The following is a 24,298-nucleotide window of genomic DNA, read 5'->3' on the forward strand; positions in this document are numbered from 1 at the left end:
AATTAATGGCAGGGCTGGAATTAGGACTCAAGACTTCTATCTCCAGAGCCAAAGTGCCTAAGCACTATACATACCACCTCTAAAATTCATGTGAATCACCGACAATGTGCAGGAAGCTAAGAACTCTCCTCCAGGGCCTCCAGCAGGAGACAAGTAGCTTAAAGTGGGAGAGCCTTTGCTAAGTACTCTATAGCAGCTAGCTACAAACAAAACGTGATGGAAAGACAGAGGCAAAAGAGACATTGATTCTGTATATGGTTTCTGAAAATTAAAAAAAAAAAAAACCCTTCATGGCAAAAGAGTGATATAAATATTGTCTTGAAGTGTAAGTAACATTTTGAGTAGCAGGGCAGAGAGTATAGCCTAAAGGCAGCACAAGCCAGTGTACTTTGGGGATGTCAACCTGCAATCCAGAGGAACTGCAATGGACTGTTTCCAGGCCCTTGAGTTGAGCATAGTCCTGTCATGAATGGCTCTTACCCTCAGCTCAATGACTTGGGCATATTATGTAATGTATATTCTGTCTCTGATAGACACTGTAGATTAGTTGTACGGAACATGACCTGGTCAGAAAGTCTTCCGTCTGCATTAAGTTGTCAATGAGGAACTGGCATAACTCTTCCGGTTTTCAATTTCAAGGAAAAAAAAAAATCATGTTATGTAAAATATCAACTCAAAAAGACCATTAGAAACACATGATATTTAAAAATCTTTGGAAATAAAGCCTTTTAGCCTACCATGGCCTGTTGGTTGACACATAAATGAGATTTCGGGAAACTATAAGCAGATTTTCAGATGATGTCCCTCCTATATGCATGTTTCTAGAAAGGGGATCCATAACTTATATTCATGTTTTAAAATGAGTTATAGATTCAGAAAATAATAAGAACTGTGATAATGAGTGAAAAAAATATATATGTACACACACATACTATATATATATATACACACACATATACACATATATATATTACATAATGGGTGCATGCATGCAATAATATCATGTGTGAGTGTCTGACTCTTTGAAACCCAACAGACTGTAGCCCGCCAGGGTCCTTTGTCCATGGGATTCTCCAGGCAAGAATAGTGGAGTGGGTGCCATGCCCTCCTCCAGGGCATCTTCCCAACCCAGGGATCAAACCCAAGTTTTCTTACATCTCCTGCGTTGGCAGGCAGGTTCTTACCACTAGTGCCACCTGAGAAGCCCAGTATATATGCATATATATATATATATATATATAAACAAAAACTGTACATGCAGACACATTTAGTCAACAAGAATAACCAAGAAGTTATGCCAGGAATTATGTGGCTTTGAGAACGCCCTGTGCGTGACTGTGTACAATCCAGAATTACTATAAATGAGATAAAATGGAAGAGGGCTTCCTCTCCCTCCTTTTGTTGGCTGTACTCTCTTAGTTCTAATAAATAAGAAGATCATTGCATAAGGCCCAGCCTGTGCTTCTGCCCTGAGATAAAGAGAGTCAGGGTAGCTGGAGTGAAGGCCAGGCCAGAGGACTCTCTCCCATTGTCCTCTGTCTGGGTCAGACTCACTGGCTGAACTGCCAACCCAAGTTCAACATGAAGACCATAAAGGCGTTTTCACCTGGCACCTCTCTCATCAGACTGGAAGCAGTACAGGTATCTGTGGTGAACTAAGAGGATGGCTAAGAGCATGTGAGAGATACAGTTGAGAATTATTTTCTTTGTCCCTCTACCTTCCAATCTTCCAACATGTAGGTTCAGCAGTTTTTCAAAATAAACATTAAATCAGATATGATATTGCTTGCTACAGTTATAAAAGGGATTGGTTTCAGTTCAATTAAATATCTAGAATATGATACCAATGAACTTATTTACAAAGCAGAAACAGACTCACAGACATAGAAAACGAACTTATGGTTACCAAAGGGGAAGGCAAGGATAAATTAGGAGTTTGGGGTCATCTGATACAAACCACTATGCATAAAATAAATAAGCAATGAGGATGTATTGTATAGCACAGGGAACTATATTCAGTATCTTGTAATAAAACATATAAAAAATTTAATTGCTTTTGATAGAGTCCAACTTCATATTAACTATTGACAGAGCAACCCAATGAATAAAATAATTGTTCCATGAAGCATCATATTTATTGCATTCCCTACTTGGCTTGCAGAGGTTTATAATCATTTTTCTTAGTCATTTATCATAAGCACTTAGAAGAAGCCAGCATTTTTAACCACTTTTTATTCTTAACGACTGAACTGTAAATGCGAAGTTGACAGGGCCAGGAGACATGTTCTTCCCACATGGTCCTATGACCACTACTCTAACAAGCAACTGCAAGGATTATATGTAACCTCGTAATTTTTGCAGCACGAAAGGTGTTTGGGGCAAGTAGAGTGAAAATTGTAAAAAGGAGGTTCAAATTTGATTTTCTGTTTCCTTAACTTTCTGCTGTTCATCATGAGGTAGCTGTTGCGGGCACCTCCATGGCCCTGATCTGAATGAACCCAGGCCTGCCGCATGGACAGCAGTTCAGTGTCCACCCAGGCTCCTTGCCCTCAGAGCAGTATCTTTGGCAGAAGCAGATCAAACAAGAGAAAGACCTCTTCCAGCAGGCAGTAAACATGGCAGAGCTATAGTTTCTTCAAGGCCCAAGGTCTTATTCAGGACTCAAGGAGTTTCTGTTCCCCTGAGACCTCCTGAGCTGGGGCTCTGGCAGCATCACCAAGGAGACCACTGGGCTTGTTAGGGAGGAACTCAGTGACTTCATTATCTTCTGGAGTCTTGCTTCCCGGTTTCGTGAGCAATTAAAAATGAAAACACAGACTATGTTCCTGTTGTTGTTTTTCTTCCTGCCTCCACTGGTTGAAAAGGTATAATTAAGTCTGAGTCTTGTTGTACACCAGACTCAGTTTATCAACATCAGTCTAAGTATTTTAATCAAAGAAAGTGTCCAGTAAATAGGAGAAAAAACAACAGCAGTTTAAAGCCGCTTTGTATGATAGCAAATCTGCTCTGCCAGATTCTCTTTGACAAATAGACTCTTGATTTAATTTGAAAACCTGTGTTGGTTTATTAAATGCCAGATGTGTTGTTATTCCGGAACAAAGGGATTGTTTTGTTCTTAGGGTGGATAATACTTGATTATTCAGATAAAAGGGGAAATAAAGGTTTTGTAGTTGGAGTTTGAAGGGTTTTATTTTGTTCAAAATAAATTCTGATAGGTTTTGTTGCCACAAAGGTATATGTTCACTCTTTCAACTTTACGATGAAAATTATTCTTAAGACTACAAGTATGAAGAGTTTGTGATACCAGAACACATTGTCACCGGGATGATGTGAAATTGTTGAGGTGATGCTTCTGGAGGTAGACAGATGATGTACCTACTGTGGGATCCCAAAATGGGGCTGGGATTTCAATGGGTATTAAAGTGGTGTCATCTCATCCTATGTTCAAGTCTCCATGAGCATTTCTAATGATTTTCTTCTTTTTTCAATCCATCTTTTGCTGATACTGGTCTTTGAGCTTCTGTGAAACTCAGTGAGCCTATAAGAGCAGAACCACCCCCGTTTGTTAAGAAAGACAAAGATACCTCCCTATGAAACACCAGTACCTCCCAGCCTGCTCACCCCTGATCCTCCCCAAGTGCAAGGCACCAAAATCTTTCATCCTCTCGTCTACACTCAGCCTTGCCTGGCTCCAACCCTTCCTCCACTGTGCAGCCAGAATGAGTTCCTGAAACTCAACTGTGACACTTAGACGCCTGCTTAAAATCCCACTGCCCTCAGGATTAAGTCCAAACGTCTTAACCCAGTTTACAAGCCTCATTACGATCTGACCCTCACCACACTTTCCAGCCCCACTTCCCACCATGCCTCTCCCAGACTCTATGCATCATCCAGTCTGAACTACTCTCAGAATCTCAGAGCCAACATGTGTGCCAGGCAATGGCAATACAGAAGATGAACAGAACACATAAACATGCCTGCTTTCTACTAGGGGAATCAGAAAAATAAGTGAAATACATGGTATGTTAGAATGTGATCATTTCTAATGATTAAAAAATAGAAGGATTTCCCGGGCACTCCAGTGGGTAAGACTCCAGGCTCCAGCAGGAGTGGATTCAGTCCCTGGTTGGGCTCAGTTCACATGCTGCATGGTCAAAAAAAAATTTTTTTTAATAAAAAAATAAAACGGGGAAGGAAGATCTAAAGTGTCGCCCTTGCTCCAGGTCTTCATACACATGTTCCTCCTGCCTGTTTTAATGAAATGCACTCCCTCTCTATTGCCTGCATTCCCCAATTCCTCTCTAACTCACTCACCTTTTTGATCTCAACTTGGACATATCTTCCTCCTGAAAGCCATCTCTTTCTTTAAACATCCATCTTCCATACCTCCTCCTATATGATTTCACAGTCCTCTCTTACTTCCTCTGTCATGATGTTTATCCCTGGAAATAGCCATTTCCTGATTCGACATCCATATCCTCCGCAGTCTGAAAGTTTCTCAGCACCTACCTTTTCCACTGCTGTATGCTCAGCACTTGGCACAGTCCTCATGCTCAGTGAATATTTGTTGGGTGGTGGGAGGTTTGCTGAAAGAGTAAGTGGATGGATACACAGACTGGACCCATGCAGCAAGAAAGGCAGAACCTGAGTAGCCTTGAGAAATCAGGAATACTGCCAGTAGTGAGTACACACAGGGACCCAGAGTGAAAATCTGACAGAGTCGGCAGCACACAGACCAGAAGGCATCTACCCATACTGTCTGTTTAGTAGTCACTTGTTACTACTTGTTACTACTGTGGGATTACCTCCTGTGGGATTACCTCCTGCATTCTTACTTCCCTACATCAAGTATACTATGAAGACTGAGAAGCATTATGAAAAATTCTTTATGATGATACATTCATATTTGTTTATCTTGCAATTGACAAATGCTCCCTCTTATAGATGCTTCCTAGGTGGTGCTAGTGGTAAAGAATCTGCCTGCCAGTGCAGATAGAAGCGGGATTGATCCCCTGGTTGGGAAGATCTCCTGGAGGAGGGCATGGCAACCCACTCCAGCATCCTTGCCTGGAGGATCCCATGGACAGAGGAGCCTGGCAGGCTGCAAATATAGGGTCACACAGAGTCAGACACAACTAAAGCAACTGAGCACGCACTCACCCACTCTATGTTCTTCCTGGAGTCACTTACCCGATCCTGGTCATCTGTGAGTAAACAGCGGGAGAGCCATTGCTATAGTAACTTTTAAATCTCTTTGGCTTTTACCAAAGTCTAAGGATTTCACAACAGAAAATTCCAAGTCTGGCTTTTATCAGACCAAAAAACTAACAGGACTCTGTCACTTTTACAGTTACTTAAACTTTTGCAGCTAGGGAACTTTGGGGTTTTGGAAGTTAATTACTCCGTATCCATTCAACAAATATTTACTTATTTAAATGGCACTGTGCCACATACTGGGGCACAAAGATGAATAAGATACGCTCCTCGTTCTCAATGGCAATCATGTATGGCAGCAGCTTCAAACCAGGCTTGTGTGCCCCTGGGGACACACGAAGACTTTCCAAACGGTGCACAGGCATGAATAGTGCTCACAGAACTCATTTTCAGCTCCTTAAACTGGCCTGCCTGCAATATGGTCACAGGACAGTCCAGCCAGCTCTGCTTTCCACTCCTCTTTCATAATTAACCCTGTTTCCACTGTTCAAAACAAAGACATTTCTCTTATCCATTCTGCATATTGCATCTTGCTCCAGTTGTGCTGATTAGTATATTGCCCTCGTTTGAAAAAATACCAAAGAAACAACCAAAAATATTAAAGGAAATCTCCCATAACTGAGGGACCATAATGTTCCCAGCTATCTCATGAATAGAGGCATTGTCAAAATTTTTTATTCTCAAGCATAATTTTTCCACATTTGAAATATATGTATTTTGATCAGTTAGTTACTATAATAATTGCATTGTAAACTCCAGCTGGAAAAACATTTACTACTTAGAGCCTGATGTTAAGAAAATTTGTTAAATTAAAACTTCAGTTTATAAACTTATTTTTGTTGCAGAGATATATGATAGGGTGATGATTGAAGAATATCACATGTGAAAATATATTACATTAAAATAAAATTTTATGGGGAAATAGTGTAATAATTAAGTTCTAGAGGGGAAAGAATTAATTTCTTATTTTTTACTTAAATAATAAATTATTCATGTGTTTTCTTAAATAGGTGATAAATGGGCACTAAATGCCATTGGTATTTAGATTCCCTTGCATACATTTGGGACTTTCCTGGTGGCTCAGATGATAAAGAATCTGCCTGCAATGCAGGAGACCTGGTTTGATCCCTGGGTCAGGAAGATCCCCTAGAGAAGGAAATGGCAACCCACTCCAGTACTGTTGCCTGGGAAATCCCATGGACAGAGGAATCTGGCAAGCTATAGCCCATGAGGTTGCAAAGAATTGGACATAACTGACTGATATATTTAATACATAAAAGAATGATATAATGGTTTCATATTAAAATATCAATATCCACAAATAGGCAGGACATTACATATTTTCTCACCATAGAAATTTGTGATTTTAAATATCAATTTTTAAAAATATAGGGAGAGTATGTTTTTCAAAACTCAAATTTTAAGTGTAAACGAACAAGAACATATGAAAATTACTCATGTAGAAGCAAGACTGGGCTTCCCCAGTGGTTCAGGGGTAAAGGATCCGCCTGCAATACAGGAGCCACAGGAGCAGGAGATTCAATCCCTGGGTGGGGAAGATCCCCTGGAGGAGGGCACAGCAACCCATTCCAGTATTCTTGCCTGGAAAATCCCATGGACAGAGTAGCCTGGCGGGCTACTGTCCATAGAGTTGCAAAGACTCGGACATGATAAAGCAACTTAGCACATAGACACACAGGAGCAAGGCCCATGAGCAAAGTTGTTATAAGGTGTTTTGGATATTCCAATAGAAGCTTGGGTTGGGAATGAGGAGCTAGAAGAGGGACCTATCAGTTCTGTTTGGAGAACCAGGGAGTCTTTCCTAGTAGATGGCAACAATTGATCTCAGAAATAAGAAGTCTGTGTGTGTGTGTGTTTGGGTGTGTGTCTGTGTATGTGGACATGTGCATATACACATGCATTTCTGACTTTACGAAGGTCATTTTGCTCACTCCTTTTTAGAATTATAAAGTCCTTTATTAAAATTCTTATGCAAATACCCAGCATTATTCTCTCAACTCTTTGGGGATGATGTGGATGATAATAAAGTAATTTTAAATAATGAGGTATGTTAGTGACTTATTAAACAAGGGTAGATGTTTATTTCTATCCTTCATAAAAGAGGTTTGGAGGTTGACAGTCCAGGGCAGTCATGGTGGCATCACAAAGTTAAGAATGAGGGACCCAACATCCTTTTAGTCTTTAGTCTTCTATCACTGGGGTGTGACATTTGTCTTCATTGCCCAAGATAGCTGCTGGAGCTCTAGCCATTCTTGCCACATTCCAAACAGTGAGAAAAAAGAAAGGGATAAAGCAAAAGAAGCCTCTCCCAGTTGAAACTGTTCGCTTTAAAACAACTTACTTGAATATTCCATACAGTATTTCCGTTTACACTTAATGGGTCAGAATTTAGCCAAATGATCCTGCCTAATTGTAAGGAAGTTGGAAAATGTTGTCTTTATTCTAGACAGCCATGAGACTCCTCTTAACCTTCTCCACTTGCAGCTTTCCCATCTCAGGTAACGGCAACACCTTCCTTCCAGTTGTTCAGGCCAGAAACACTGAGTCCTCCTAGCAGGTACAGAAATCAACCACTCTCCCCACTTCCACCTTCCTTGTTCAAGCCTCTATCAACTTTTGCCTGGATAACTGCTCCCTCCCTCCCACACACACCCCTTTCTATTCTTATCCCCTCCCAGACTCTATTCTCAACATAGCAACCAAAGTGATCTTATTTAAAGTCATATAATTTCATTCCTCCCAAACTGCTGCCCTGGATCCATGTTTCTCCCAGAGTGAAAATCAGAATCGTTATAATGGCCACAAGGCCGCATGTGATCTGGTCTCTCATTACCTCTCTAACTCCTAGGCCTGACATGTCCCCTTCCTCACGGCACATGGCCCTCGCGGCTGTGTGCTCCCTCTTTGGGGCCTTTACTTTAATTGTTTTCTCCAGAACAGTTTCTTCTTCAGCATGGCTAGCTTCAAGTCTTTGCCCTAATCTCATCTCTCACCACTTTCCCTTCCCTACCCCACCCCCAAGACTCAAATTCCCACTATTCTGCTCTACTTTTCCCTCTTTCCATACATCTGCTGTCTTCTGGATGCTATACTTTTTCCCAAGCATTTCTTATGTTTATTGTTTATTATCTATCTCTCCCCATCCCTGCTACCTCTAGTTCTTTGTCTCTTCTCTTCACTGGTATATTCTAAGCACATATTACAGTGCTAGGAACATAATGAGTTTTCAGTATACTTGTGCAATGAAATCAAGTAATTTGTTCAGCTATTTATTTAGCAAATTAATAGAAAGTACTTTCTTGGTGCAAGGCATAGAGTTGAGTGGATATGGCAAGAATGAGACAGGCTTCCTGCTGACATGTAGCTTGTAATCTAGTAAGAACAAGAAGTACACACACAGCTGTCACACACATCAGTGGGACTTAGTCTAGCTGGCCTCTGGACTTGAGGAATGCTGAGAGAGAGCTATAAGACTCAGAAGAGAGCCAGGTTCTTCTTTAGCTGGATGATTCCAGGTGGCTTTGTGGATCGAGTATTTGAGTTGAACTTTGGAAGACAGGTTTTAGTTTGATCAGGAAACACAGAGGAAAAGGAGTTTGAGGAAAACAAACCACCTTCAAAGGGATGAAAGTGGCAAAAGGAAAGGACATTTTCATATGTTAATAATTTAATAATTTTGTCAATAATAAGTTATCATTTTATTACTATGGTATAATTTATTTGAACGATAAGACCTCTACAGGAAAGAAGAGGTAATGGTATTCAATTATCTCAAACATGTAGAAACAAAATGATAGTTGGGACAATTTTTAGAAAGCACTGAATGCCGAGCTAAGGAATTAAGCCTAACTTATCCAATAGGAAACCATTGTAGGGTTTGGAGCAGGGCATGGGAGAAGGCACAGTCGCACTGTGCCAGCTCTCTCCTGCTAGAGGGAGCAGGAGAGAAGTTAGGTGAGCTCTTTGAAAGCAGCAGTATTGTCTTATTCATTCTTGGACCCCCAGTGCCCACCATAGCACCTGGCATATGAGTAGCTGCTCAAAAACCACTAGTCTATATTTCAACCAATGATTAGGGAGATGGTAGAAACTTTTGTCAAATAACTCACATTGTGGAAGTTGTGGGGAGGGTGGATAGAAGAAAGGAGAATTAAGGAAAATAAAGCACTAAAATAGGGTCACTTTGGTAAAAGCAAGGGATGGGTATAAGTGACACCATGATGGAAGAATCAACAGGACTCAGAGACTGTTCAGATGTGAGGGCTGAGAGTGGCTGAATGATTAATTCTCCCCCAGGACTATCTAAATCTACTCAACCTATAGCATATTCAATCTATATGATTTTTTGAAATGACACCAGTTTGGGGGTATGTTGCAAGAATTCTAGTGTGGATTTACAAACTAACATCTAAGTAAAACAATCACCCATAGATCAAAAAGATCATTTTTCAGGAGAGGACCATGCCACATGGCATGTGAGATCTTAATTCCCTAACCATTGGAAGCACAGAGTCTCAGCCCCTGGACTGCCAGGGAAGTCCCCAACCATACTCTTTGAAAACAGCAACTGTAGATGATTGGGGGGAAAATTAAGTATAACAGCAGGCACTCCTCAGTTTATAAATGTCAAGCCTCTGAATACTTGGATGTAGCCAAGCAGAGGTAACTCTGGCAAGGCAGCAAGTGGGGGTATGCAGTTTAGGTCTTGAAGCCTGGCACAGCTGGGTTTAAGGTCTTTCTCAGCTACTCACTAATTGTGTAAGCTCTCAGAGAAACTTTTATTCAGTTCAGTTCAGTTCAGTCGCTCAGTCGTGTCCGACTCTTTGTGACCCCATGAACCTTAGGACACCAGTCCTCCCTGTCCATCACCAACTCCCGGAGTCCATCCAAACCCATGTCCATTGAGTCAGTGATGCCATCCAACCATCTCATCCTCCGTCATCCCCTTCTCCTCCTGCCCTCAATCTTTCCCAGCATCAGGGTCTTTTCAAATGAGTCAGCTCTTTGCATCAGATGGCCAAAGTATTGGAGTTTCAGCTTCAACATCAGTCCTTCCAATGAACAACCAGGACTGATCTCCTTTAGGATGGACTGGTTGGATCTCCTTGCAGTCCAAGGGACTCTCAAGAGTCTTCTCCAACACCACAGTTCAAAAGCATCAATTCTTCAGCACTCAGCTTTCTTTATAATCCAGCTCTCACATCCATACATGACCACTGGAAAAACCATAGCCTTGACTAGACGGACCTTTGTTGACAAAGTAATGTCTCTGCTTTTTAATATGCTGTCTAGACTGGGTTTTATTATCTGTGGGTTAATGATTAAAATGGTAGACAGTTATGTGAGAATTCAGTGAGATCATGTAAAATGCCAGGCACACAGTAGGTGTGGTTCAAAAATGTTAATCCCCCCTCCCTATACAGCCCTTCTTGTCTTCTTCTCTGGAATCCACTAGAGGACCCTCACCTCCAACACAGTTCTGGCCAGAACATACTTTTATTTATAATGACAGCTCCCTGAAAGATTATGTTTGTAATACATGCACTATTTTCTTTTATTCTGAGCCAGCTTCCAAGCCCCTTGCATTTCCTGCCATTTTCCTGGTGCTCATCTCCAAATATGGTTTCACCAATAGAGCTCCCAAGCACCTTTTTATTCTGTCTTCAGGAAGATTATTAATGAAGATGTTAAGTCAGGCTGGCATAAATAACAATGCCTGAGGCAATTCCCCAGATGCTTTTGTTCCACTCAACAAGGATATGGCGTCATTTTTCATTAAGTCTCGTTACAGCTTTCTGGGCCTCTTGAAAAACTCACGTGAGGGCACTCATGTCGCATCTTCTTGAATTAGTCTTGAAGGGAGCACTCACAAGTGATGAATTAAATGTCACGTCAGGGATAGGACATCTTTTACATCACACTAACCTATCACTCTCTGCTCTCATAAATCTTTACAATCAAAACAAATTAGTCTAGCATGATATTTCTCATAAACATTGGCTTTTGTTGTGTCTGGCTCATGCCCAAAAGGGGATAATAGACCAGTTGATAAGTAACAAAATCTTGTCACAGGTTCGGAGCTGGTCAAGTGGTGAGTAAGGAATAATGACTCCTTGGCAAGGAGAGAAATGAATAGCAACAGAGCCACCTATACAAAGGGTCAAAATAAGACTTCACCTCATCAATTCAGTCTACAAAGTCCTGGAGAGAAATCATGGTCTGGATTTAGAACAAAGAATGGTTGCAGTTTTCTTGAACTTGTTTTTGCCTAATGGACCCTGGATTGTGTCACTCATGGGAGATTCTTTCTTCTCATTTACTGAAAAAGTTGAGCATTGCATGGATAATATAGATATAGTGGCAAGAAGGGTGGGAGTATGAAATGATGAAATGCTTTTCAGTCTCTGACCAGCCTCCTTTACTCTCCACTACTATTTTCCTTGCTCCTTTTCCCTCATTTTTTTTTAATTGTGGCAACATACACATAATATAAAATTTACCCTCTTGACCATTTTTTAGTGTACAGCAGTATTAAGTTCAGGGCTTCCCTGAGGCTCAGAGGGTAAGGACTCCGCCTGCAGTGCAAGAGACCTGGGTTTGATCCCTGGGTCAGGAAGATCCCCTGGAGAAGGAAATGGCAACTCACTCCAGTGTTCTTGCCCAAGAAATCCCATGGACAGAGGAGCCTTGCAGGCTACAGTCCATGGGATTGCAGGGTCGGACACCACTGAGTGACCTCACTGTCACTTTCAGTATCAACTTCAGTAGTACGAGGACATTTGCATTGTGCAGTCATCACCACTATCACTCTCTAGAATTCTTTTCATGTTGCAAAACTGAAACTCTGCTCCCAGTAAATAATAATTCCCTAGTCCCTCAGGCCCCTGGAACTGCCATTCTTTCTGTCCCCATGCATTTGATGACTTGTATCTCATGTAAGCAGAGTCACACAATTGCCCGCTACTTTTTAAGATTTTTTTTTATGTGGTTCATTTTTAAAGTCTTTATTGAATGTGTTACAATTATGCTTCTGTTTTATGTTTTGGTTTTTTAGTCGCAAGGCACGTGGGGCCTTAGCTCCCCAACCAGAGATGGAATCTCCACCCCCCACTTTGGAAGGCAAAGTCTTAACCACTGGACCAACACAGAAGTCCCTTTACTCCCCCCAACTTTTTTTAAATGAAGTATAATTGATGAGCAATATTGTATATCACAGGTATATAACATACTGATTCATAATTTAAGGTTATATTTCATCTATAGTTATTATAAAATATTGGCCCTATTCCCTGTGTTGTACAAGCTATCTTTGTAGCTTAGGGCTTCCCTGGTGGCTCAGAGGTTAAAGCTTCTGCCTGGAATGCGGGAGACCTGGGTGCAATCCCTGAATTGGGAAGATCCCCTGGAGAAGGAAATGGCAACCCACTCCAGTACTCTTGCCAGGAGAATCCCATGGAGGGAGGAGCCTGGTAGGCTGCAGTCCATGGGGTTGCAAAGAGTCGGACATGACTGAGCGACTTCGCTTTCACTTTCACTTTATACATAATAGTTTTTACTTCTTAATCCCTTTTCCCTATGTTGCCCCCTCCCCTTTCCTCTACTCATTGGTAGTTCAGTTCAGTTCAGACACTCAGTCGTGTCTGACTTTTTGCAACCCCATGGACTGCAGCAGGCCAGGCCTCCCTGTCCATCACCAACTCCCGGAGTTTACTCAAACTCATGTCCATTGAGTCAGTGATGCTATCCAAACATCTCATCCTCTGTCAGCCCCTTCTCCTCCCGCCTTCAATCTTTCCCAGCATCAGGGTCTTTTCCAATGAGTCAGCTCTTCACATCAGGTGCCCAAGTATTGGAGTTTCGGCTTCAACATCAATCCTTCCAATGAATATTCAGGACTGATTTTCTTTAGGATGGATTGGTTGGATCTCTTTGCAGTCCAAGGGACTCTCAAGAGTCTTCTCCAACACCACAGTTCAAAAGCATCAATTCTTCGGTGTTCAGCTTTATCATCCAACTCTCACATCCATACATGACCACTGGAAAAACCATAACTTTGACAAGATAGACCTTTGTTGGTGACGTAATGTCTCTGCTTTCTAATATGCTGTCTGGGTTGTTCATAACTTTCCTTCCCAGGAACAAATGTCTTTTAATTTCATGGCTGCAATCACCATCTGCAGTGATTTTGCAGCCCAGAAAAATAAAGTCTGACACTGTTTCCTCATCTTTTTGCCATGAAGTGATGGGACCAGATGCCATGATCTTTGTTTTCTGAATGTGAAGTTTTAAGCCAACTTTTTCACTCTCCTCTTTCACTTCAAGAGGCTCTTTAGTTCTTCTTCACTTTCTGCCATAAGGGCGGTGTCATCTGCATATCTGAGGTTATTGAGATTTCTCCTGGCAATCTTGATTCCAGCTTGTGTTTCTTCCAGTCCAGCACTTCTCATGATGTACTCTGCATAGAAGTTAAATAAGCAGGGTGACAATATACAGCCTTGACTTACTCCTTTTCCTATTTGGAACCAGTCTGTTGTTCCATGTCCAGTTCTAACTGTTGCTTCCTGACCTGCATACAGATTTCTCAAGAGGCAGGTCAGGTGGTCTGTATTCCCATCTCTTTCAGAATTTTCTGCAGTTTATTGTGATCTACCCAGTCAAAGGCTTTGGCATAGTCAATAAAGCAGAAATAGATGTTTTTCTGGAATTGCCTTGCTTTTTCGATGATGTTGGCATCATATTTTGATGTTTTTTCCAGCAGATGGTGATTTCATCTCTGGTTCCTCTGCTTTTTCTAAAACCAGCTTGAACATCTGGAAGTTCACGGTTCATGTATTGCTGAAGCCTGGCTTGAAGAATTTTGAGCATTACTTTACTAGCATGTGAGATGAGTACAACTGTGCGGTAGTTTGAGCATTCTTTGGCATTGCCTTTCTTTGGAATTGGAATGAAAACTGACCTTTTCCAGTCCTGTGGCCACTGCTGAGTTTTCCAAATTTGCTGGCATATTGAGTGCAGCACTTCCACAGCATCATCTTTTAGGATTTGAAATAGCTCAACTGGAATTCCATCACCTCCACTAGCTTTGTTTGTAGTGATGCTTCCCAAGGCCCACTTGACTTCATATTCCAGGATGTCTGGCTCTAGGTGAATGTGAGTGATCACACCATCGTGATTATCTGGGTCGTGAAGATCTTTTTTGTACAGTTCTTCTGTGTATTCTTGCCACCTCTTCTTAATATCTTCTGCTTCTGTTAAGTCCCTACCATTTCTGTCCTTTATTGAGCCCATCTTTACATGAAATGTTCCCTTGGTATCTCTAATTTCCTTGAAGAGATCTCTAGTCTTTCCCATTCTATTGTTTTCCTCAATTTCTTAGCACTGATCACTGAGGAAGGCTTTTTTATCTCTCCTTGCTATTCTTTGGAATTCTGCATTCAAATGGGTATATCTTTCCTTTTCTCCTTTGCTTTTCACTACTCTTCTTTTCACAGCTATTTGTAAGGCCTCCTCAGACAACCATTTTGCTTTTTTGCATTTCTTTTCCTCGGGGATGGTCTTGATCCCTGCCTCCTATACAATGTCATGAACCTCTGTCTGTAGTTCATCAGGCACTCTATCAGATCTAGTCCCTTAAATCTATTTCTCACTTTTACTGTATAATCATAAGGGATTTTATTTAGGTCATACCTGAATGGTCTAGTGGTTTTCCCTACTTTCTTCAACTTAAGTCTGAATTTGGCAATAAGGAATTCATGATCTGAGCCACAGTCAGCTCCTGGTCTTGTTTTTGCTGACTGTATAGAGTTTCTCCATCTTTGGCTGCAAAGAATATCATCAATCTGATTTTGTTGTTGACCATCTGTTGATGGTAACCATTAGGTTATTCTCATTGGTAACCACTAGGTTATTCCCTATGAGTCTGTTTATTTTTTTATTCATTAGTTTGTTGTTATTTTTTTAGATTTCACATATAAGTGGTATTTTACAGTATCTGTCTTTGTCTCATTGGACTTAGGATGGTGGTGGTAATGGTGGTGGTTTAGTTGCTAAAACATGTCCAACTCTTGTGACCCCATGGACTGTATGAGAAGTCCATCAGACTTCTCTGTCCAGGCAAGAATATTGGAGTGGGTTACCATTTCCAGGGGCTCTTCCAAACCCAGGGATCAAACCCCAAGTCTCCTGCATTGCGGGTGGATTTTTTACTTCCGAGCCACCACAGAAGTCCTTTGCTTAGGATAGTTTAGTCACTAATTTGTGTCCAACTTTTGTGATACCATGGACTGTAGTCTGCCAGGCTCCTATGTCCATAGGATTCTCTAGGCAAGAGTACTGGAGTGGGTTGCCATTTAATGCCTTCCAGATCCACCCATCTTCTTGCAAATGGTACAACATCATTCTTTTTTATGGCTGAGTAATATTCCATTATACCACATCTTCTTAATCCATTTATCTGTTGATGAACATTTAGGTTGTTTCTGTATGTTGGCAACTTAACTTCACTTTTAATAAATGTTATCTTCCTATATATTTTTATGTTTAAAAATGTAAACTTGGAAGAAAGTGAAGAATGAATAGACTCTTAATCTTAGTCTAAAGGCCAAGAAGTGATGAATAAATAAACAAATAAGAAAATAAAGGAAAAAGATTTCCTAGAGACTAGAAGAGTTTTATTCTCTGTGAATGAAATCAGTGGTAAGGCCATACTGTTTGCTAATTTAGAATAGAACACAATAGGTTGTTATAAATAGTCATTATTTAAATGGTTAGCAAATGTTCAGACAAGCAGCATATTTAAGGTCAACAGAGAGACTGAATATAATAGAGGTTCTCACAATGAAAGAAATATCAAGATAGTTGAAGAAGAAAACAACCTGTAGATTCAAACCCAGACTTAATGGGCTAAGTGCCATTATACTGGTCACAAAGATTATTGACAGCGGTTCTTAGACTTTAGTATCCACAATAATCAATCACCACAAATCTGTTCACTGGGATTCAGGAGTTTGCATATGCCACCAGCTGCCCAACGGGTTCTTCCCAGTTTTGATAATGGGCAGGGCACAGATCACAGCAGCGGCTGTGAGGCCAGCCTCTGTTTGGTTGAGTAGTATGATTTTGGATTATATTATGCACATAGCCCTAGGGTATCCATTACTACCTATTTTTACTGCCTCTCTTTCTTTCTTCTACAATGAGTATTACCTGAAGGAGTTTTCAAAAATAGGGGCAGAGGCAGGACTGCGGCTGCTAGAAATAAACCCTCATTCAGCCCTCCACTGGAGGGGCAGCAGGGTCTTGCCACTCCCCCATGATTATTATAGCCTTGAGAATAGACCTGCTGTTGTTTTGTGTTTCATTTCTGCTCTGCCTCTGTGTCCTCAGGTATGAACCGGCCGGAGGGAAAATATTGGCCTCCACAAAGCTGTGTTCAGCAAGAGAGATCAGTATCTGGCTTCTCCCCCGTTTATAGTTTTAATTTTCTTTCTTTCTAGAATATGTCTGTGCTGGAGAATCACCACTGGCGATCTACAATCGGCATGCTTCGAGAATCAAGGCTTCTGGCTCACTTGCCAAAGGAAATGACGTAAGTGACCTAGAGATGAAACATACCGATGTCCACACATTAGAGATAAGCCGTGTGCTCTCGGGCTTGAGACCCCCGGGGTGAATGGCAGGGAGCCAGCCAGCAGTGCTTCCGGCCCACACTCCCTTAGTCGCCTCTCGGAGGAGATGTGGTGTCAGTTACAGCAACCCAGAAACCAGAGTCCCTCTGTGAGCTCTGAAAGGGCCTGGAGAGTGTAGGACCTGATGTCAGGAAAAGAGATAATAAACAGTTCTCAGCTTTCACACTCTTTGGCCTCAGTGCTGTGCTTTGCCAAACTCCTGTCTTTTATGTTAGCAAAATTGTCCTCCAGTGTAGATCCAAATAATAAATATTTATCAAGAAGGAACACAGGAGTTCCCAAGCGAGACTGAAGCCTTGTTCAATAAAGGGTGTTTTGTCATTGCCAATCTTAGTAAAAAGAGAAGTCAGAAATTCTGTTCTAAACATCTTTTGTTAAGTGACTGAATGGGCCCCAGCCATTTCTTTTCCACCAGGAATTTACCTATGTTTCTTGCATTTAAAACAGAAGTGGAAATACTAGTTTCCTGGTCCACTATTTATTAGACTGGATGTTTAGGCTGAGGTCTACTAAATCTAAGACCATGGCCTCATTTCCATCTGGCTTCAGTTTAGCTGCTGCACCATGCTGCTGCTGCTGCTAAGTCGCTTCAGTCGTGTCCAACTCTGTGCGACCCCGTAGACGGCAGCCCACCAGGCTCCCCCATCCCTGGGATTCTCTAGGCAAGAACACTGGAGTGGGTTGCCATTTCCTTCTCCAATGCATGAAAGTGAAAAGTCAAAGTGAAGTCGCTCAGTCGTGTCCGACTCTTCGCGACCCCATAGACTGCAGCTGCACCATATTGGCCTTAATTTAGCCTCTGCAACTGTCTTCCAAGGCCACCACCAATTCCTATCTGTTTCATTAATGCACAGAACCCAAAGTAGCTAGGTGGGAACAAGTAAATAGATTCCTGTACCATCTTCCAGAGGGGCACCAAGGTCAAGGGCCCCGTGGTGTCTCCTGGTCGAACAGCAGGATGCTCTGGGCACACTGGTTTACCCCTGGCCCTCTGCTCCTATTTATGCTGTTTCCTAGCACCCAGAGGAATGTGAAATTCGTGGAAAGAACTTCAATTCTGATAACACTTTACCCACTGGAACCAAATAAAATCAATCCTCATACAGGGAATAAAAATTCATGCCTTTTATGAAAACAAAGATCGAAAGAGTTGAGTACAAAAAGAACTAAAGTCTAGAGTAACAAATCAAGTTTGGAGGAGAAATGAGGAGGTGAAGGACAAGGAAGCCAAAGAAAGAGAAAAGGAGAAGGGAAGGAAAGAGAAAGAGACAGGAAAGAACAAAATGACTTGTTCTTTTGTCAAACCAGATTTGTCCCAGTAATGCCCTAGTAGGTAAAGACTAAAACAAATTTCACAAAAAAAGAAATAGAAATGACCAATAAACATATGAATATATGTCCAACCTCATTAGTAATCAAGGCAATTCATATTAAAATGACAATGAGTTGCATGATATTGGCAAATTGGCAAAGAAAAAAAGAAATGTAAAGGATAAGACTATAAAGCAATGAGAAGCTCATCTATTACTGCTTGGAATGTAAATTTATACAACTGTTTTGAAAATAATCAGCAATATCTAAGAAATTGAAGATGAACGTACTCTGTGATCCAATAATTTTATTCCTGGACATAGTCCCTAGAGAAAATTTACAAATGTATAATTGGAGGTATGTAATGGTATTTATTGTGTCATTTTCTTCATAGTAGTCAAAAACTAGAAACTACTCAAGTAATCATCAAAAGTAGAACAGATAAATACATTGAAGTACAGTCCTACACTGGCATATGATCTAACCATGAAAATGGATGAACAACAGCTCACACATCAACTTAACTGACCTTCAAAAATATATTAAGCTAAAAAAAGCAAGTCACAAACTGATACTTACCACATAACTTAAAGTGAACAAGCAGTTAAAGTTAAACCATAATATTTAGGCATGCATGCATAGATGGTAAAATTATCAATAGCAGGGAAATTATTAAAACAAAAGTCAAGATAGTAGTTGCTTCAGGGGTTGAGGGGAAGTGGGTTTGGATGAGAGACACAGTGAGGACTTTCTGGAGTACTGGCAGGCAACGATCTTGACCTGGCAGATCTTGACCTAGGCATTGATTGTAAGATATTTATTTTGTAATTTATCCCTTAAACTGTTTGTGTATGTTCTGTGCACTCTATCTAAACATACTTCACTTTTAAAGGTGAATTTTAAAAATAGATACGGATTTTCCTCCCATTGGTTACTTTCCATCTATGAGGAAAGCCCTAATTTGGTTTACTTTTCCAAAACATCCCATTGTCTGTATACCATTCATTGACCAATATATTGCTTGAACACTGCTTTTTAATGGTACCTTAATCTACTGTGACTCTTTTGTAAGTTCCAGTATCTCTTTCCAGCCTATCCATTTTGCTCCCTTGAGGGATCTTTCCACTCCATAAGAACGGTCACTATTATTGGCTTCATGACTATTATTATACCCCTTCTCTCCCCATGCAAGTCTTAAGGTTTGAGTTGGTGTGAGCGCTATTCAAAAGCACAATCCAAATGCCAGTGATTCTGTGAGTCTTTGTGACCTCCTTCAAGCACACATTTCTAGTTGGCTTCCAATCTTGCCACCCATAGGAGCTGTGGGAATGGATAAACTGCCCCAACTTTGTTCACCCAAGGTTTCAATCACTCTGTTCAGTCCTTGGCATACCTCCCACCCAAGGACAGAATGATGGTGGGTGAGAGAATCACACAGGCTGCAAGGGACCAGGACTCTGTGTAATAAACAGTATCAGAGGCAGAAATAAGGAAACAAGCCACCTGATGATGAAAGAATCAACCACTCTGCTCAAAGGGATTTGCTTTGTGTGTGTGTTTTCTCTTTCATTCTTGTGGATGCAGACAGGATATTGAACAGCAGCTGGGCTCCTTGATCTTGGCAACAGACATCAACAGACAGAATGAATTTTTGACCAGATTGAAAGCTCACCTCCACAATAAAGACCTAAGACTGGAGGATGTACACGACAGGCACTTTATGCTTCAGGTAAACCACAACAACAACAATAAGACATCATTATCCTTGCTATAAAACACTAAGGATACAATCAATCATTTTAGCACATCTGAGAAGGAGTATCCCCCATGGTATAAGCTAGAGCAGTGACCTAGTTTATTAAAAACCTTGAGACACATGAAATTTTTAAGTGGTTTCCAAGCAAGTAAAAAAAAATCTGGGTTTCATGTCAGTAGGTTGATAATATCTCATTTTTCCTTGTTTGGTATCTGCTTCACCACAAAGCAGCCCCCCTTAGTAGTTGCATGCAGCAAGAATTTACCACATTTTGTGGCTTGATATAATGTTGATCACTATCATACTTTTGCAATGTCTAAAACTATTCCTTTAATACAAAAGTATATTATGTTAACTATAGTACTAACAAAAATTGAGAAATGAGTATCTTTCCTTTACCTCAAGCCTATTAAATCTTGCTTCTTTTTACAACCTAAACTCATTTATTCATCTGAAGCTCAAAAATATTTACCTAGTCTTACCATTATCAGGTACCAATAAATAAATGATTTTGTTTAATTGAATGAACGGAATCATATCGAGCGCAGCACTTTCTGCTTCCTTCCATGGCAAGAAGCCATTTGTGAAGTGCATCTTGGAAGCAGAAGTCTGACCTGGTATCCAAACCAGAGCCTTTTGCTTGATCTTCCATTTTCTCTCATCTTCCTTCTTTCCTTTTGGCACAAAGGACTGACTGATTGGATCCTGGATGCATCTAGATAGACCAGCTTTAACCAGGGAAATGGCAAGTGGGAGACTAAACTATACAGTCTTTTCCCTTCCATGCCTTCAGGCTGCCTTCTGAAGTTATCCAACTGCTCTATCCTTTTCAAGAAATTCCCCCCTCCCAGCTGTAAAACTGAATCTCCCTCCTTCTTTCTTCCCAAAGTAGACTTCTAGCCCCTGGGTACCACTGACATCTGATTTTAGAGATTCAAGTCTTTTGAGTAGCTGAAAGATTTGGCCTGGACACTTGCATTCCAAAAGGAAAGCTCACTAACACCCATTAATCCCTAAAGGGCAGAAAATGGAGGGGGCTTCTGCCCCGACCTCCTCTAACAAGTACTGGTGCCCCCATTAACCTGGAAATAAAGAGCCAACCAAGTTTGCAGCTTAATATGACCCAGGCTCTCCCAGCCCTCAAAACTGCTAGCAGTTCTATGATCCCAAAGTACTAGGTCAAAACCAGCAGATCTTGCTGATGGAGGGTACACCATCAGAAGCCCATCTAGGCGGTGGTTTCTCAGCAATTGTTTGTTAAGAGGGAGAACCTGCTTCTTTGGAAATTCAAGGGACCCCTCCGAGGGTCAGCATCCCTGACAAAAGCTGGCATCCCAGATGCAGAACTGTATGAGGCAAGCCAAGAAGGCCCAGACTCATCTCTGGCAAGCAAACTCTCCTGGGCTTGATATGGCTTAGCTCCCTGGCTGGCAGTCTGAGCTTGCCGACACATACGGATACGGCCATATAAATGCAAACACACATGGTATAAGTGATGTGTGCAGTCGGCCAACGTGGTCACTGTGAGGTGAGGTCCCAGTGATCTCACTCGAGCCTGGTTGGGGGCCCTGTGGCCGCCCCGCCCAGGAGGGGTGGAGCAACAGAAGGAGCCAGGCCACGGCTTTCCTTGGCCTGCCCTCTCCAGGTCCCCTCCAGGAAGCCCCATGTCCTTGGACGGTGACTCTTCTCTCCTTCTCACTGCTATAAAGTGGGAGTTCTGAATGAAGGTTTTGTGCAGTGGTGAATAAGTGCTGTTTCCTGAAGAGGCACATCAGAGAGGCCTCTGTAAATATGGGCTTGGTACCGTGAGGTCGAAGGGCAGGTCTGACTGCCCTTGGGCTTGGGGTACATTTGCTGCTCAAGGATCGTCCTTTGACTGTCTCTCCCTGCCCTGTCATTTCTCAGATTGCCTTGAAGTGTGCTGACATTTGCAATCCTTGTAGAATCTGGGAGATGAGCAAACAATGGAGTGAAAGGGTCTGCGAAGAATTCTACAGGCAAGGTTAGTAGGGATCCAATTGCTGAGTGTTCATCACCCCCCTCTCCTTTTGGGCATTTATCCTAATAAAACAGGAAATGGATTGTCCATCATCATTGTTGTTTCATCAACTCATATTATCCCCACTTTTCTCTTTAAACCTTTTGCACACCATCTGGCCCTTTTTGGAAATAATTTAAAAATAAATAAGTTGACTTACTATGGAAACAGGTAGTAATGAGGTACAGTAACATGAGCAATAGAGGGATATAGATAATTTTCATGGTTTTTCTCTGTGGGTATAAGAGGACAGTTTGACTTTTACTCTGACCTTCATGTTAATGAGCTGAGCATGGCTTAAAAGCTAAATGCCATTTGGGGTCAATGTTTTCCACTCTGACAGAAGGACTTGGACTTTTTTTGTATTTCTCTCCCTTGTTTTCTTAAAGTGAATAAAGACATAGAGCATATTTAGTCAGAGTTCATCCTCTCGTGTATATATATTGTGAAAAGACAAATGGTCCCAAGTTAGGGTATAATTTTTAAGAGGTTAACCTCATTCAGAAGTAAGGCAATGAATTAGCAGCAGAATCTGGACGTTGGGTGGGATCTTGGCCTTTAAATACAGCTTGTTTCTTCAGGCCTGGTTTCAGTGCTCAGGATGTTTTTTCAGGCACAACAGTGCCCTGATGTTAGTGACAGGCTCAGGTCTGAGAGGCTGAGAACAAATAAAGCCTGAAGTGTCCCACATACGAGCTCTGTGGGGAGGTCAAGTAGCAACAGTGAGCCTTTTGGAGACGCCTCAGTAGAAAGATGAGTCAAAGACATTGAGATGGTCTCTAAGACAGAAGACAAAACAGAGCAGATTGGGTTCACATGGGGCCAGAAGGCTCTGCTCCCCATCTCTTGCCCTTGGGTAAAAGCACTCATGTAGCATCCATTCTGTCCAGTTTCACTTCAAATGAATGTGAGTGGTTAGTAATCAAAAAAGGTCACTTCTAGTTGCCCATGTTATAAGATCACCACTGAGGGAAAAACAAAAGGAAATATGATGAACTTAGAGAAGGGAGGTTAGATTAGATAAGATAAATACTTTACTATAAAATATAGAAAATATTGAAATAGCCCAATGAGAGAAGGGCTAGGATCTTCATCCTTGGATATCAAACAATGGGACAGAGAAAAGATGCCACCTTGTTGCTCTTGGTTTTGACTCAATCATGTGTTCTTGTTGACACTGATTGGAGTTTAACCCTTTCATTTACTTATCTTATACTCTCTGGATTATGAGCTGCTTGGGGCAGGGATCATGTTTCTTGGGCAGATGGCAAGGCATACAGAGCTGGCAAATCAAAGTTGTTTTAGCTAAGTGGAGTAAATGGAATCAACCAATAAAGGTAATCTGTAAGATGCCTTTGCAAAAATTTGTCCTCATAATAATACACATGTACAGCACTATAGGGGTTCCCTGGTGGCTCAGTAGTAAAGAACCAGCCTGCCAAGGCAGGGGACGTAGGTTCCATCCCTGGGTCAGGAAGATTGCCTGGAGAAAGAAATGGCAACCCACTCCAGTATTCTTGCCTGGAAAATTCCAAGGACACAGGAGCCTGGCAGGCTACAGTCCATGGGCTTGCAAAGAGTTGGACACGACTTAGTGACTAAACAACAACAAGTAGCATTATAAGATAGAACAACCTAGAATATTTGTGACTCAGATCTCTAAGGGCAAGCTTTCATATACTTTGCTCCATATCATGTCTCCTGTTAGAGAAAAGAAAGTACAGATGGTGTGTCCGGTCCTTTTTAATTAATAGCCATATGATCTAGCAGAAGTTCGGCTTATTTAAGAGAAGACTAGACTCTCTGGTTATCCAAACTACTTGTCCTCCATACTGAATTGTTTTTTAGAAATTCTATAAAGCACTATTTGTATCATTTTGATTAATCTTCTTCCAGCTTTCCATTTAGGATTTGGGTTTCCACAGACTGCTAACAATTCCTGCAAAAATATCTTTGATGATTCGTGACGTTGAGCAAAGGAAAAGCCCAAAAACCAAGGATGAGGACAGAGAGAGAAAGAAAGGTGATTGCATGAATTAGGGAGACAGTATTAACTTCTCAGAACAGATATTAGAACTCAAACATCATTCATCCTCTTCCTCTCAATGACTCAAAAAGAGTAGCATTTCTGTCCTATGGTAACAACATATTGGTATCTTCTCAGTCAACCAAGATACCCAGAAGTTTTCATTGAACATCTGTTTCCAGCCTTGTCTAATCCTCAGCAAAGCTGTGATATTCCTATGTGCAAAGCTCCATTGGGGGTGTCCT

General features: G+C 41.3%; 1 protein-coding gene across 4 annotated transcripts in view; it reads left to right on the top strand.

Moving 5' to 3' along the window:
* The window catches only part of PDE7B (phosphodiesterase 7B), a 359,981-nt gene that overhangs the window by 324,078 nt on the left and 11,605 nt on the right, over positions 1-24,298 (top strand). For all 4 annotated transcript variants that reach the window (XM_060419706.1, XM_004011365.5, XM_004011366.4 and 1 more), the window contains 3 exons: positions 16,731-16,822; positions 19,818-19,962; positions 21,895-21,991. In XM_060419706.1, the coding sequence (XP_060275689.1) occupies positions 16,731-16,822; positions 19,818-19,962; positions 21,895-21,991 (334 nt within the window). The remainder of the gene's footprint in view (positions 1-16,730; positions 16,823-19,817; positions 19,963-21,894; positions 21,992-24,298) is intronic.

This window comes from Ovis aries, chromosome 8 (genome assembly GCF_016772045.2).
Source record: "Ovis aries strain OAR_USU_Benz2616 breed Rambouillet chromosome 8, ARS-UI_Ramb_v3.0, whole genome shotgun sequence".
Taxonomy (NCBI): Eukaryota; Metazoa; Chordata; class Mammalia; order Artiodactyla; family Bovidae; genus Ovis; species Ovis aries.